Source organism: Hibiscus syriacus, unplaced genomic scaffold (assembly GCF_006381635.1).
Source record: "Hibiscus syriacus cultivar Baekdansim isolate YM2019G1 unplaced genomic scaffold, ASM638163v2 tig00111506_pilon, whole genome shotgun sequence".
NCBI lineage: Eukaryota > Viridiplantae > Streptophyta > Magnoliopsida > Malvales > Malvaceae > Hibiscus > Hibiscus syriacus.
Window position 1 is genome coordinate 1207075 of NW_024063109.1, and position 15252 is coordinate 1222326.

At 32.9% G+C, this 15252-nt stretch overlaps 3 protein-coding genes across 5 annotated transcripts; 1 reads left to right on the top strand and 2 right to left on the bottom strand.

Moving 5' to 3' along the window:
• The first annotated feature begins 2286 nt into the window (after positions 1–2286).
• On the top strand, positions 2287–4800 carry LOC120164286. Its single transcript, XM_039174043.1, has 3 exons — positions 2287–2714; positions 4388–4686; positions 4778–4800. Exons 1-2 carry the CDS (start codon positions 2469–2471, stop codon positions 4628–4630), a joined length of 489 nt encoding a protein of 162 aa, XP_039029974.1. The 5' UTR covers positions 2287–2468; the 3' UTR covers positions 4631–4686; positions 4778–4800.
• A 695-nt stretch (positions 4801–5495) lies between these two features.
• On the bottom strand, positions 5496–5921 carry LOC120164323 (late embryogenesis abundant protein 6-like). Its single transcript, XM_039174070.1, has 2 exons — positions 5823–5921; positions 5496–5750 (listed from the first exon to the last, which is right to left on the bottom strand). The coding sequence occupies exons 1-2, from the start codon at positions 5907–5909 to the stop codon at positions 5496–5498; spliced, it is 342 nt and encodes a 113-aa protein (XP_039030001.1). The 5' UTR covers positions 5910–5921.
• Positions 5922–8870: 2949 nt separating this feature from the next.
• Positions 8871–12225, bottom strand: LOC120164287 (protein LOL1-like). Of its 3 annotated transcripts, none has more exons than XM_039174046.1 (6): positions 12099–12225; positions 10002–10147; positions 9630–9743; positions 9417–9530; positions 9217–9326; positions 8871–9149 (listed from the first exon to the last, which is right to left on the bottom strand). In XM_039174046.1, exons 2-6 carry the CDS (start codon positions 10057–10059, stop codon positions 9108–9110), a joined length of 438 nt encoding a protein of 145 aa, XP_039029977.1. In that variant the 5' UTR covers positions 10060–10147; positions 12099–12225; the 3' UTR covers positions 8871–9107. The 3 variants fall into 3 exon arrangements, with proteins under 3 accessions (XP_039029977.1, XP_039029976.1, XP_039029975.1); XM_039174045.1 differs by lacking the exon at positions 12099–12225 and adding an exon at positions 10487–10651; XM_039174044.1 differs by lacking the exon at positions 12099–12225 and adding an exon at positions 10483–10651.
• Positions 12226–15252: the final 3027 nt, after the last annotated feature.

The window sequence follows — 15252 nt, forward strand, 5'->3', positions numbered from 1 at the left end:
GTGAAGAAGAGAAATCCCGATGAAATGGGAAATGTTTTCAGAAAATGTCCGGAGGTTTAATGGTCATCCGGAGGTTTAATGGTCAAGGGACACTTCCATCTTTTACTTGAAAAAAATTGAATAAATTCAATTTAGGGTAAACTACATAGGTCACTAAAGTATGAGTATATTTCTCTTTTCAGAATTGAAGTTTTAAAAATAACAAAACAATTACTAATATTTTTTATTTATAACAAATCGATCCAACCGTTAACAATCGTTATCGTATTCACAAAAATCCAATGTGACATGTTTGGGTGGATGAGTTGGCACCATTTGGCAACATTGGCACCTTTTTAACCATCGATTTTGACTCTCACTAAAAAATAATTAAATCTATGTGAAGTAACGAAGAATACTCAAAATCATTCAAAAATAAAAACAAAAAGAGAGTTATACGAGGAATTGTCCATTTAAAGGTTGTGTTGCAATATTTGCAATGCAATTAGAATCAGGAGAAATGTAAAAGTAAAAATGAGATAATAGAATTTAAGTTGGAGATTTGGAGGAGAGTTAGAGAAGCCTATGTTTCTAAGGTAGAGATAGCTTCCATTTTTGAGCCTCATCAATCGAATCATGCATGGTACTTGAATGAAAATGAACCTGCAACTGCAAGCATCTTGCTTGAGGATCCAATCACACTTATCCGACATTCCTAATTTATGTAAAACTAAAAAAGTTTTATAATGTGTAAGTGGTGGTAATGTGATGTCCAAAACCCAAAACACCTCAAATGAATTAAAAAGTACGAAAATTTAACATCAAACTAAACTTGAGCAAATAAAAAATATGCAGAAACAAGTAGCATTATTACTCTCAATCTACGAGCAAGTAACCCACCAATTGATGCGTCTTGCAAAATGCTTGCAATTAAGTTATATGTTACAGAATAAATCAAATGAGTTATGACTGCCATAAATTCTCACACCATAGAGAATATTTTATTTATTTATTTTTCGCATTTTCAGACTTCAAGCTTCCACATTTGCTGCTGCAGATGCATAACTCACACTACTGTCTATTGTTGTTTTGCACTGACTAGATTGCTCATATAGAAGGGATTTTATCTTTATTCCTATTTAGTTGTTCCTTAGGATATGAAACATTCGAAGTTAAGCGTGACCATTTTTTTAATCTTCTTCTATCTTTTCTTCTTCAAAAATTAGGGTTTTCAAAATTAAAATTTTCTATTAATAAACAATTTTTTTTATGTTTTTAGTGATAATCAAATTATCTGGTCAAAGGGAACCAACATGGTCAAAATCAAATGGTGCCAATTCAGCCGTCCAAACATACTACATTAAACTTTTGTCACTATAGTAACGACAATTAACGGTTGGATGATTGATTTATTACAGAGTGATAATATTAATGATCATTTCATTATTTTTGACACTTCAATACTAAAAAGAGAAAATGACATATATTTTAATGGCCATTTATGTAGTTTACCCTTCAATTTACTCATGGTAAATTATATAAGATAACTTAATTATGAGTTTATAATAAACATGTTATAATAATATTTTTAGTCCGTAAAATACAATCTATCAATTTAAACATTCTTTAAAATTGAAATGAGATCGTAATAAATCTTAATCTAACAACATAATTTTAGTGAAGTTAATAATTAAAGGGTAAAGTATATAAATGATCCTCTGATTATAAGGTGATACTTTGTTAAGTCTCTCGACTATTAAAAATTATAAAATGGTCACTTGATTATAGGGTATTGCTTTGTTGAGTCTCTGACTATTAAAAGTTACAAAACGACCATCCAACTATTTAATATGTTCCAAACTCATTATTTTTTGTTAAAAATTAACGACAGTTTGAGCTGAATGTTAACATGATAATTGAGATATGATAAAATTTCATCCCAGAATCTAAAAAAATATCATATTTCAGTTAACAAGTTAACATCTAGATCAGACTGTTGTCAATTTTTAACATGAAATGACAGTTTGAAACATACTAAATAGTTAGATGATCATTTTGTAACTTTTAATAGTGGAGAGACTCAACAAAGTATCATCCTATAGTCAAGGGACTATTTGTGTACTTTACCCATAATTAAATTTAAATCTAAAAGTTAAAAATAAAAATGAAAGTACATAGTAGAATACAAAAACTTAAAGGATATTTTAACTTTTATCCAATTATTCTTTACTGAATAACTAATTACATAATGACAGTTTAACCTTACGAATTTTTCCGAATATATGTAAATTAACGTTTCTCCTCCCCCTCTTTACGTTCCTCTTCGTCTCCGGTGCTCAACCTTGCTCTCCACTACGAACAAGACCCGAGCCATACATTACTGTCAAGCCCTCTTTTGCCTCGAACTAAAGATTTATTTTTTCTTTTGAATTCGATTTGTTTATCTGGGTTCATCTGATCGGTAATTGAATAACATCTGATCTTTGATTATGCGATTCTTTAGAAGAATAGCGGGGCTTCTGGGGATTGCCAGAGACGATGGCCAGGAAGTGAAAGACCAAGAAAACGACCCTCGCAACAATAATAACAATAACCAAACACCCGGCAACCGTCGCGTTTTCCAAGACATTGGACTTCCTCGAAGGGGCTTTAGCGTTCCTGTCCAGGTCGCTGCGACTCGTCCCAATCCTGGTCCTGTCCTCCTCCCCTGCAATTCTTGTGACGGTGGTGTCCAGGTCCATCTCGATTTCTTTGATATATCTTTAGTGTTTAGGTAAAAAAATTTAAGATATGCGTTCTTGATGTATTGTCAATTGTTATAATGTTGAATGTAGTTAGTTTTTGCTGTGATTTGACTTCTGGGTAACAGAATTAGAACTCATTAAGGTGATTTTATGCGAAGTGATTGGTTATTAGTTTGGAACTAAGACACGATAGCACAAATCAATGAACCTACACAGGGAACAGGTAACTTTGAGTTTTGTAATTTGGTTGTAAACAGCTTAAGGTAAGCTGACATTTAAAGTTTTACAACCATCTTTCTTCCTTGGTATATTGGGTGTATGGAATTTTTTATGCCTTTGGACCTATGTGCTAGAGGACATTTCTCAGGTATCTTCTTCCTGAATAAGCACATACAATAATGTGCTGAAATTGAAAAGTGAACTCTATATCCCCAATCTCGGATTTATCCGCAAACCTAGATCGCATGTTAGTTACATCGTGTAATCCTCACTTTCTTGTAACTATCTGTTCTGGACATTCATTGATGTTACTTCCCTGAATAAAACTTTTGTTTCTGTTCAAATTGTCTGCTGCTGATATTATATGTGGTCTATAAGTTATCAAGCTTCCTGATAGTTTTCTTGCGTTATGCGCGTACTATTCTTGTTTAAAGTTATTTTTTAGTGAATGTTCCAGGACTCTTGTAATGGTCGCTTTTTGTTACTTAACTTTGTAGAATCCATTAGTCAAGGATGATGAACGAGCTTTTCTTGTTTTACGTTTTGGGGATATGTGCCTGACGGTGTTATCTGCAATCCTCAGCATGCGTATCCAACCAACGTTGTTGCAGTGAAGTGTCAATAAAATTAATTGACATGCATGTTTACTGTTGTAAGTTATGATGGAGTTGAGTCCTAATTGAACTGGTTATATAAAGTAGGCTGTGAGAGTTACAGTCCTCCTAGGTCCAGGTCAGTTATCCATGTTCTTCACATTATTGTATCTTGTGCTCATGGAAAATACGCAAAGATCCAGATGTAGTTCATGTTTGATGCTCACTGCATGAAATACATTCTTATTTTTGTGATTTTCACTATCATTCCTTTGTAATTTTATCCTTTTTCATCTCTTTATTTCCTTAAAATAACTACTTAAATCTGGGAATAGACGCATCCTTTCTCTTTTTCTTTGAACTTCGGATTAATTCTTTTGTGTTCCCCTCATATTCCTGTAATAATTGATCAACTAAATAAATCTGAATGTTTCCCTTAATCTTACTGAAACATCTTGTTATCTAGCTATTGATCAACTTTTATATCCGTCAGGATATTCTCCGTGTTTGGAGACGAGGGCTAGTCTCCATAGCTTTTTCTTTTCTTTATGGTCATCTGCCTAAACCATAAGTGCTTAACAGGAAAACTCTAGAAAGTGTATTACTGTATTTATACATGCTGACATGTAAATGAGTTGCAGAAGCCAATCATTTTTCAGCAAGGATTAAAAGGAATTATGTAGGATAGGTTAGGCTGGATGCATAAAAATTATGTGAATCTTGTTTTGACGTGGCCTTGCCCCCCATAGCCTTGGGTGTCTCCATCCTAAGCTTTACTAGAAAATACTGTTCAAGTATCTCTTTGTGAGTTGGTCTTAATAGCTAAGATTTTGGATCTATTATTCGATACAGGGTCTAAAATGGTATGCAAAGCGTCTTAGGATGGATGAAGATGGAGATGTAGCAGATGAGTTCCTTGATGAAGTTTCGCCTGAAACATCAGCGTCAACTGATGCAGAAAATGAGCAGAAGCCATTCCCCAAGTTCCAAATGAACTATAGTGCAAGAGCTGCCAATGTGAAGACCCAAGTCATGTCGCATGATGGTAAAATGCAGCAGTGTGTAGAGCACCAAGGAAGATTACAGTGGATATGATTGTTGGTATATTCTTTGTTTGGCCTTTACATCAAAAGCGTGATACTAATTATCTTATTTTGAATCTATTTTTTCCCATTGTTCTTTAACCTCTGTAGTAGCGGTAACAACCTTCATTTCACAATCTTCATTTCACTGTCTCAGTATCATGTACGAAGAGTGGATTCGAAAAGAAAGTTTTGGTTTAAGCTTTAAAAACAGTATTGCTCCTTCGAGCAAGGCATATTCTGTATAAGTGGCTTTTTGAATGATCAGTTTTTTTTAATCTAAATGAATACAAAATAGCATATTTTTAAAGATTCTTAACGAATGAATGTTCATGTCCTTATATATACGGTACGGTGTTAAACCCGATATCTCAAAAAATAAAAACAAATTTATTTATCTGAGGTCGTTTGGAAGAAGTTATTATCCTTTAATTACTAAGGTCGATTGAAAGAGAGTTCAAACCGATACTTTAATTTACCATCGAGGTTTTTTGAAAGAGGTTATTATCTCTTAACCACGGAGGTAGTGCTATGACTGGGCCGTCGCTACCAAAAAAATGTATATCTATAGTGGCGTTTTTCAAAAATAAAACGTCACTATTGTTGCGGTTTTATTAAAAACGTCACTATAGATGGATCTATTGCGTTATTACCCAAAATCGAATATATCTAAAAAAATAGGGCCCCTTTATAAGAATTTGTACAGTACCCAAAAACCAAGCCACGGCCCTGCACGGAGGTAGGAGGTCGATTGAAAGAAAAAGGTCGCTTGAAAGAGTTTGAGGCCATTTCAATGAGAAGAGAAATAAACATTTACATTATAAATAAACGTGGAAGAGTACAAATGGCAACCTTATTAATATTTGCGAACAACCTTATTAATGGTTGTGAAGTGGGGGATGAGCCGTAAGATGATAGGGAGGAGCCGTGGTTTGATCGGTTTGAAGTGCTGGATCATGGTCAAGGTCATAGCCATAGCCATGGAGATATTGGGGTTGTTTAGCTGTCAATTTCTCCTCTAAGTGCTTGACCTTGTCCTGATGCAACTCCATCTTTGCTCGAGCTTCGTTGGCCTTTTTACGTTCATGTGCCAACTTCTTCTCTTCTTCTGTCGTTGCCGCTGCTTTCTCCAGCTGTGACAATTCAAATACATAACAACTTACTGTTTCTTCTAATAAGTGAAAAATTACTGAAAGGGAAGCTACCTTTTCTTCAACTTTGGCTTTGCCGATGTTGACATGCTCCTTGGCGCTACTGCTCATGTTGCTAATCTTCTCATTTACGGTTTGCATTATTCTCTTTCTCGATCACGCTTTAGCTGCAAAACTGTGGTGATTGAAATCAGATGCACGTCCTTTAATTTCACAGCAACATCATTAGCCTTCTTTATTAACATAAATGTTCAAGTTGACACGATCAAAGTTATAGCCACGCGTCAACCATGCAACTGCATTGCGGTGATTTTGCTACCACGTTGGACCTCAGCTAGAATTGTAAAATAAAATATACTATAAGATGAACATGACTGAATAACAGCCTAACACTAGGGGTGCTTGTTGATCAGTTCGTGAGTAGTTTGAATTCGATTCGGTTATAATTTGGTAAACGTTCGATTCGAATTCAAACTCGACTCGAGACTTTAACGAGCTGAGCCGAGCAAAGTCTAACTCGACTCGATAAGTTCGCAAGCAGTTCATTAATTTTTAAAATATTTTTTTAGTAATTACTTCAAAATCATTTCATTCAAAAAATAAATCTAAATAATAATATTAATTTATTAATAAAAAAATAATAAGTTAACTAATATATTATTTTTAATAAATAATAAAATATTAATAATTAACAATATTATTTTAATAAAAAAAACCAAACCCTAATATCTTCATATAGTATTAGTAAATTTTATTTTTAGTTAAAAAAATAAGGTAAATTTTTTCGTGAGTATAACGAGCAACGAGTTGAGTTGAGCAGTAAATTTTTTTTAACGAGCACGAGTCGAACACAATTTTAACGAGCAACGAGTCGAGTAGAACAACAAAACTTTTAACAAGCACGAGTCGAATATTATCCAACTCGCGATCGACTTGCTCGATAAACATCCCTACCTAAGACTAGACCGACTTGATATGGTAGAAAGAATTTAGGACTGAAAAATTTTAGAATCACATCTCACATCATTAATTTTATAAGGTAAATATTTTAAATAATTATGTAAAATTATTTTTAAAATATTAATTTTTTAAAAGTTATATTAAACTTTGATAGCTATTCAACTCTTTCTTAATCCTAATGCAGGTCGTGCCGCTCTCCTATTAGTCCATGTCATCAACACGATTTGCTCTTGCAATTGGTATATTGAGTTTCTCCTAAGCCTGAGGAAAACATGATTGCTGAGCTTGGCCTCCTTCGATATTATTTGACGCGTACTTTTTCTGTTACTTCCGACTCTATCCTATTAATAGCCGAAAGAAATATTCAGAATCCTCTTTATTTAAATTTGTTTGGCCTATATCTCTTTTGCTCATTAAGAAAAAGAATGAAATTAATTTAAATTTTTATTTAATTTTTCTATTATAATTCAGATTCACTTTTGATTTTTTTAATATTTCTAAATAATATTTCTAAATAATAATTCTAAAAATCATTTTTTAAAAATATAGAGAATTCATAAATTATTTTTAAAATTATAATTTTTTTTTTGAAAAATTATAATTCTATGAATCTGTTAATTCATCAAATTACTTTATAAATAACTTTTTTTATTTAATTATGATTAAATTTCTAAAATTTACATTTTATATTTTATAATTTTAAATTTAATAGTTTCAATTATTAGAGAGTGAAGTTATTTTTTTTATTAAATTTAATTATTTAACTTTTATTTAAAAACCTTAAAGGTAAAATACACAAATGATTCCATGACTATAGGATATTACTTTATTGAGCCCCTGTATTATTAAGAGTTACAAAATGGTTCATAGAGTATAAGGTGTTGCTTTGTTGAGTCCCTTGACTATTAAAAGTTACAAAATGATCACCCGACTATTCATTTTATCATATCTCAGTCAACATGTTAACGTTTAGCTCAAACGATCGTCATTTTTTTAAAGAGAAAGGACGAGTTTGAAATATAAAAAATATTTGAGTAATCATTTTGTAACTTTAATAGTCGAGAGACAATTTATATACTTTACTCTAAATTTAAATATAATTTAAATATAATACATGATTGAGTATATAATCTTCATGGAAACATAATCTAACATCTCGCCGCGGTAGATGTTTGTATATTTAGTGCAAATAGTTGTTACAACATATAGGAACAAAAACAATTTTAAACATCAGTTTTTGTTGCAGTTGAGTTTTAAAAAATATTTTAAAAATATAATATTAATTAAAAGTATCTGATATTATTATAAAAATATCTTAAAATTAAAATTTTTATTTTAAAAAATAAATATATTATTATACTTTTAGTCCTCTTAACAATTTATTAATTCAATTTGATCTTTGACAACCTTTTAACTAAATAAAAATATATTTTGGGTCCTTTAAGAATTAATAATTTAATTTAATATATTTAAAGCTAATTCTTTTACCCTTGCCTTTATTTATTTTTCATAAACAAAGGTAAATTCATGTTAATTTGTTCAATTTTTTGGAATTTTTTTAATAAGTAAAATGTTAAGATTGACTACTATAATTTTCTTTCTAATAAAAATTTAGTGGAATGATATACTCGAAATGTGATTTTTAATCCTTATCACTTTGTATTTGTTGAATAATCTTTTATAATTTTTGTACCTTAAACCAAAAACTAAACAACATTAACTCTTAGTATATTGTTTGTTCTTCTGAGGATTTTCTTTTTCATATGCAAACTTATGAGTGCATAACCAGAGAGTTGAAAACACTTTCAGATGGAAGATACCTTGTGTGCGGCGATGGACTGAGGAGGGTAGGTGGGAGCAATCACCCTTGAAATTTTCAAATTCTCTTAAATTTTATATTTTTTACTTATTTTCTATTAATAATATATTTCGTCTTATAAAATTTTATAAGTTCATCACTCTAACATAAAATCTTGCTTTTGTCACTGTTGGTGTGTGAAACGAGGTTGCAACAATTGTGAGAGTAGTTGCTCTTGTTAAATTGGATAGACTCTAACCATTGACAAGTAAGCAGAAGAAGAAGAAAAGTATGGGAGATAAGCTTCAATGCCTTGTATTTAATGCTACTCGTACATAGAAAAGTAAAAGAAAAATGAAGTCTTTATCTTATCATAACATAATCCATTTTTCAACCTAAAAAAGTCCAACCAGCTGCCAAAACTGCTTATTCAGAAACATGCTACGCAAGCAAAGCACAAAACACTCTATACAAATGCAAGGATGAAATTTCCCCTACGTTGATGAGGGATGCACCAGTAGAAGAGGATATTTGTAATGTGAAAAAACCAAAGTTGTAATTTCTCAACTGTAAAGCTATTTCTAGCTGTTGAACTTGTGTTCTGGTGCAGCACTTGCTGATCCCTGCATCGTCCAATGAAGACTTTTATAAAAGATGGGACTCCTTGTGAATCAAATATTGTGAACTGACCCCAATCGATGTGACGAAATTGCAGACTGCACATTTCACAGATCGTGCTCCATACTGGTACATTAGTAACATTCTGCAGTTCCCACAATTTACATGTGCCACCTGATTTGCTGTCGAAAACGAAGGAAGCTTTAATCGACAAGGTTTCCTATCTTAATAATGCTTTGAGAGAGATAAACATCGTACTTGTTTACGTGTACCTTCCAGGGCCAGATTGACAGTGTGGCAACATGAGCATTGAACACTTGTGGCTCCCCGAATGTACATTAGTAATGTATGGCAGCCTCCACAAATCAGCTGAGCCATTTCTGTGCCTGTAGTCATTTTCTCCCAGTTTTTGTTCATTTAACATACAAGGGAATAACTTGAAACATAAGCTAAAAATGTTGTGAAGTAAATAGCAGATGATGTACCAGGAGGTGGCACAGCGTTTACTGCATTACAAACAGCACAGCATACTGAGGTTGCTCCAACTGGATAGAGTAATAGATTTCGACATCCTGAACATACCAGCTGGCTTTGAGCACCTGCTGACATAGATTTAGCAATAAGATCAGTTCAAAAATGGATAGCAGAGTGGATAGTTTCATATTATTAATTTGTTGATGTGGTCAAGCCTGTTAGAACAAGATAATCAAGAATTCTGTTTAGATTTGCCAAGCCTAATGCTCCTATCGCTATAGCGGATGCAGCTAATCAAGTTTCTTAAGAAGGTTCATTTGAGCAACAAAACAATAATACAATTCGAATTGTTGATAAATGTATTGCAGAGCAGAACAAGATACCATTGGCAGGAGTATATGAGTCTGGAGGTGTTGGATATGGAGCAAGAGGAACAGACATTGTAGAATCAGACACAAGTAAACTCTCCTTTCCAGGCTCCTAATGGTTCACTGCCTTCGAAACAGAGAGCACCAATCTTTCTCCCATTCTTGCCATGTTCACAGAAAGTAAAAACAATAAACTTTGGAACTGCAAACTGTGACAAAACTCAGAAAATGGCCAAAAAGTGTTATCAGAATGAACTAAAATGAGAACTATAACATTTAATAGAGAAAGAGAAGGGAAAATGATGGGGAAAAGGGAGTAAAAGAATTGTATAACTACCAAAGTGCTTAATTTCTAATTTGGGAACTTTTCTTGTAGAACCGTATAAGATGGTGCTAAATGGATGCATGCAAACAAAAACAGAAGCTTGTGGACGCCTGATGAACATAGAAATTCATTTGAACTTGAAGCATTATGAAGTGAGAGGCAAGCACATACCAACCTATTCAATTTGCATATGAAGTGGAGACGCCGAGAGAGAGAGAGGATTAAGTTTAGAATGGAAAAGAAAGTAGTCGTTAAAATGACTTTCTTTTTTCTACTATTTCCTTATCAGTTCATCTTAGGGAGTAAATGTCAACAGAGCTTTCATTTTCTCCTTATGAAAGATAAAAAGAAGAAGAAGAAACTTTAAGTTTTCTACTTTTTGTGAAATTAAGAAGTTGGTGTTACCAAAAACCAGTTGGTCTAGTAAGATTTATGTTTATTAAGTAAGGTCATATGTTCGAACTCTAATCATGTGAATGGAGCAAACTGAGGTGAAAGGAGCATCCTATAATAAACATCTGCAAAATCTAATCTAAATTAATCAATCAATAAATTGAATGCTAATAATCAATTTTAAAAAAATTGATGTTTTATCTTCTCGGTCCATTTTGGTGAAAAAATACAATGCAAAATTTCACTCACTTATCCTTTTCCCACTCATTTTAATCCCCTAATAAAAAATCTATTAAGAGACTTCAAAAGAGTGTTGCTATGAAACATCCGGTCGAACAACTGTATTATAAGATGTATATACATTATTAATAATTAAGAAATTTTTTAAATAGATATTATCTTATTATCCGTTTTTTCTATAAAAGAAAATTCCATAATAGATGAAGTTGTACGGTGATTGGTGATGCGTAAACTTGCATTTCTATTGGTGGTATATCAAGATAACTTTGGGGCAGAAAGCCAGAAACTTTGAAACCCACACCCTCTCTCGCTATCTCCCAATGGAGCTTTGCTTTTTAAACAAAGCATGCACGTGAGTGTTGCATTCAGCCACACGCCCTTTTTCTCATGGGAAAATGGACATAGCTTTAACAGAACAAGCAAATCAGGAACCATCTGTCAAAATGATCATTCTTGGGCTCTTTTTTATAATATTTATTGCAGAACCATAACTTTTTTTCTTTCTTAGCTGGTGGTCCTGTTTCCCTTGCATTATTGTAGTTGAGTTTTGGAGAGTGAATGTGACTGAACCTTGTGTGTATCTGATATTATCTTCATTTTCAGCTACATGTAATTAATACACTCTCTACACATTGGCTGCCTTCTGGTCCAATGAAATCCTAAGTTAGATATCCTAAGTTAAATCATCATCAAAATACTTTTTTTCTGAATAGTTTGGATGATTATAAAGTAATATATGTTTAAAATCTTTTATAATCTAACTCATACACACTTTGCATATACAATTACACGAATCCAAAACTTTTAGAAAAAACAACATTTTCTTATTTCGTTAAGATCAAGTAAAGAAAGAAGAAAGCAAATGACAGCATATTTCTTTGAGTATTAAAAACAGAAAGCTAAAATATTTCTGACAAGTGCATCTTAGGGTGTTTAGCAATTTAGAACTCAGCATAAATAATTTGTTCTTATATAGTTACTGATTTATTTGAATCAAGTTGAGTAAATGATAAATACTCCAATCCTTGATGATGCATGAAGAAAGAAGTGGAAAATTATATGAGAACATATAAATTAAGAAGATTGAGGGAAGGGCAAAAAGATTTATTGTCGGAACAACAATCGGCCATGGAAGTATGGGCAAGAGTTCTTACAAGAACTTGATGACACTCGAAGTCTCTCTGCAACCAAAGATAAACATGCAAAGACACAAGGGGACCGCTCTCTTGTACCGTTATCGGCTCGTCTCTGCATTCTAAATTGGATATTCCAGCCCCTTTTTTTATTCCTAGAAAAATCCACCCATAATAATTAAAGGTTTAGCTCAGCTGACTGATGAATTCACCCATAATAAAATTCGTGGCGTCAAACATTTTCGACGACACATATTGCGTTTATATTTTTTTAAAATTTATATTTTATTTTTTAAAAATATTGTTATATATATATATATATATTAAAAAAACAAATTTCTCCAAAACTACAAAAAAATAATTGGTTCCCTAATTAAATGATTTAAATGATTTAATTTTATCAATTGATTCCCTTAAATTATTATTCAATAATTGGTAAATTTTTGTATTATCGAAGATAATTAATTTGGGGCTATGGTGATTGGGACTATCCGTCTTTGTGGAAAAGGCTAACAGCTTGGATTTAAGGCCAGTAAAAGCAGTATATCCTAATTTTAAAGTGTTTCATGATTTTCATAAGTGTGATGCTTTACTTCCCTTATATAACTATATGATACATTATAACTCTCTTCATCATTTACATCTTATTCTAAGTTATTTAAATGTCCTTTAAGTTCATTCAGCGATTAATTTTGCATTATAAGTTAGGCTTTTAATAAGTGTATTATGTAATAACCCGGAAATTTTTAAAATAATATTTAATTGAAATTGGAGGTTTTAATTATGAAAATCGATAAATTGTGGTGACTAAATTGAAAGATTTTAAAACTTGTAGCTTGTTTTAGAGTTAAAAAAATTCAGAGACCAAACCCTGAATTTACTCAAAAAAATTAGGTATGTTATGTTATAAACGTGGTTTTCTGTTTCAAAACAGAAAACCACACCTCAATTGCTCCCAAATTCCCTTCCCCCTACGTCGGTTTCCGACTTAGATCCCGATGCCGTTCGACCTCCAATCGTAAAATTGAAACCACCGTCGTGTTCATCTTCGACCCGTGAACAAAACCCAGTAAATCAATTATAGCGAAACGCTGCCAAACGACGTGAATTTTGAGTCAAAGTCTCGACGTTTTTTTTAGCACTACCGCCAAGAAAATCTTAAATTCATCTCCGATCGTTGATCGGTTTTCGACACCTCCTGCACCATTATGTTCCTTGTGCCGTTTCGATTCTGCCGGTGTCAACCTTGGTCTCCGTCGACGGCGGCGCGTGAGGGGGTGGAGCAGTCAAAGATTCGGCCGAGTTGAAATTGAGCTCTTCACCGTTCAAAAATTTGAACCGATCTTTGTAAGTATCTCGAAATCGCTCAAAATAATTTTTAGAAATTTTTCCGTAATTTTTAGACCCCCGGAGGAGGCCTCACGCGCCACAAGCGCCGCCGCAGGGAGAGTGAGTGGCTGAAAACCGGTTTGACCGGTCTGAACCGGTCTGACCCGACCCGACCGATCTACCTGACCCGACCCGACCGTTGACCGTTGACTTCCTTTGACCAAAACTTAAAATGGCTTTGACCGACCATTAAACGACCGTTAATCTTTTCTGAGTATACATATTCTGATAGTTTTAGACGTCCCGAATCCGTTTCCGAAGTTCGTTTCGTCAAATTCAAACCCGAAGGCCTCCAAATCGACGGTCAAAGTGGTTGACTTTGACTTTGACCAAGAATTTAAATTTTTGAAAAGACATACTTTATGTTTTTCGACGTCCTGATTCCGATTCCGCAATCCGTTTAGCCAAATTCAAACCCAAAATCCTCCAAATTGATAGTCAAACCCTGAAAATGCTTATATACTTAAGAATTTAGCTTTGAACAATTAAGTAAGATTTGGGGCTGATAAATTATTATTGTTTGAAGGTACAAGAGACTCTCCGGATCGTTCGACAGCTCGACCCAGCTCTTCTAGATCAATTAAACCACGTGTGCCAGTATTCACCCGTAAGACCCGTAAATTTTATGATTTTAGAGATTTATTTATGTTACCCATAAGTAATATAGTGTTATTATAAAATAGGTTCGAAAACTGTAGCAGAGCGTGGTGAAACCAGCAATCAGTAGATCTACTATTTGAACCTATTATCGAGGTGTGTTCCCTAATTATTACTGAACTGTTTTATTGGTTTTAATATGAGGTACACTGAGTTCTTTGGTTACTATTTTATTGATGCACCAATTTAATGTGATGATTTATGGAATTTGTGTCACGGTGCAATTGAACTTTTGGATTGAATTACAATAGTATAACTCTGATCAAGCTAATAAACAGAATGAGCCTAATGTGACTCTTGGGGCCCCAAGATGCATTAGGTTGGCTTCCCTTGCTGTGTGCTTAGGGTAAGCTATATGGACTTGGACTTACGGGCTTAAGGATACAAGCTCTAAAGCTTATCCTTAGGTTGACTTTCTTTTTGCTGTGTGCTTAGAGTAAGCTATATGGAAAATAGTTTTGGAAATTACTGATGGTGTACAAAAAAAGAGTTTAAACTATGATTTTCAAAAGTTAAACTCTTTTATGAATTTATGAGATTTACTAGACTATGATTTGTTTAATGTACCTATTGTGATTTTAAGGTAATATTGGGACACACTGAGCCTAGCTCACTTTTCGAAAATGTTTTTCTCCCTTTCAAATACTGTTGGTTAGATACATCGGTTCGAGCACTTGGAGGATCAACATATCTCTTGAAGTATATCTGATTGTAATGTTTTATCTTGCTAGTTGACTTTATTTTGGTGACATAGACCTTATTTTAAAGTATCGTATTTTAGGATGATGACACTTTTGCTATTACTGTTCGGTTTATTGTGATTTTGATTTTGAAGACATGTTTTAAATTAATTTATTACTTATTGATATTATATTTACAAGTTGGGTTTTGATAGTATAATTTATTTCATGACATTTATAATGTGATTTTACATTGATTGAATAACGGTTTCAAAAAATGTCTTTAAGAATCATAATGTGATCCACTAGACTTAGTCGAAACGCATAGACCGGGTCTAGGTTATTCTAAGTTATTTAAATGTCCTTTAAGTTCATTCAGTGATTAATTTTGCATTATAAGTTAGGCTTTTAATAAGTGTATTCAATTGCTTGAATGAGTTAATTTTGTG

Coding starts and splice junctions, on each gene's coding strand:
- LOC120164286 (XM_039174043.1), top strand. CDS start 2,469: ATGCGATTCTTTAGAAGAATAGCGGGGCTTCTGGGGATTGCCAGAGAC. Junction 2,715..4,387: donor CTTGTGACGGTGGTGTCCAG/GTCCATCTCGAT, acceptor TATTCGATACAG/GGTCTAAAATGGTATGCAAA.
- LOC120164287 (XM_039174046.1), bottom strand. CDS start 10,059: ATGTCTGTTCCTCTTGCTCCATATCCAACACCTCCAGACTCATATACT. Junction 9,744..10,001: donor CTCATATACTCCTGCCAATG/GTATCTTGTTCT, acceptor CTATGTCAGCAG/GTGCTCAAAGCCAGCTGGTA. Junction 9,531..9,629: donor AAACGCTGTGCCACCTCCTG/GTACATCATCTG, acceptor AAATGACTACAG/GCACAGAAATGGCTCAGCTG.
- LOC120164323 (XM_039174070.1), bottom strand. CDS start 5,909: ATGCAAACCGTAAATGAGAAGATTAGCAACATGAGCAGTAGCGCCAAG. Junction 5,751..5,822: donor AAGCCAAAGTTGAAGAAAAG/GTAGCTTCCCTT, acceptor GAATTGTCACAG/CTGGAGAAAGCAGCGGCAAC.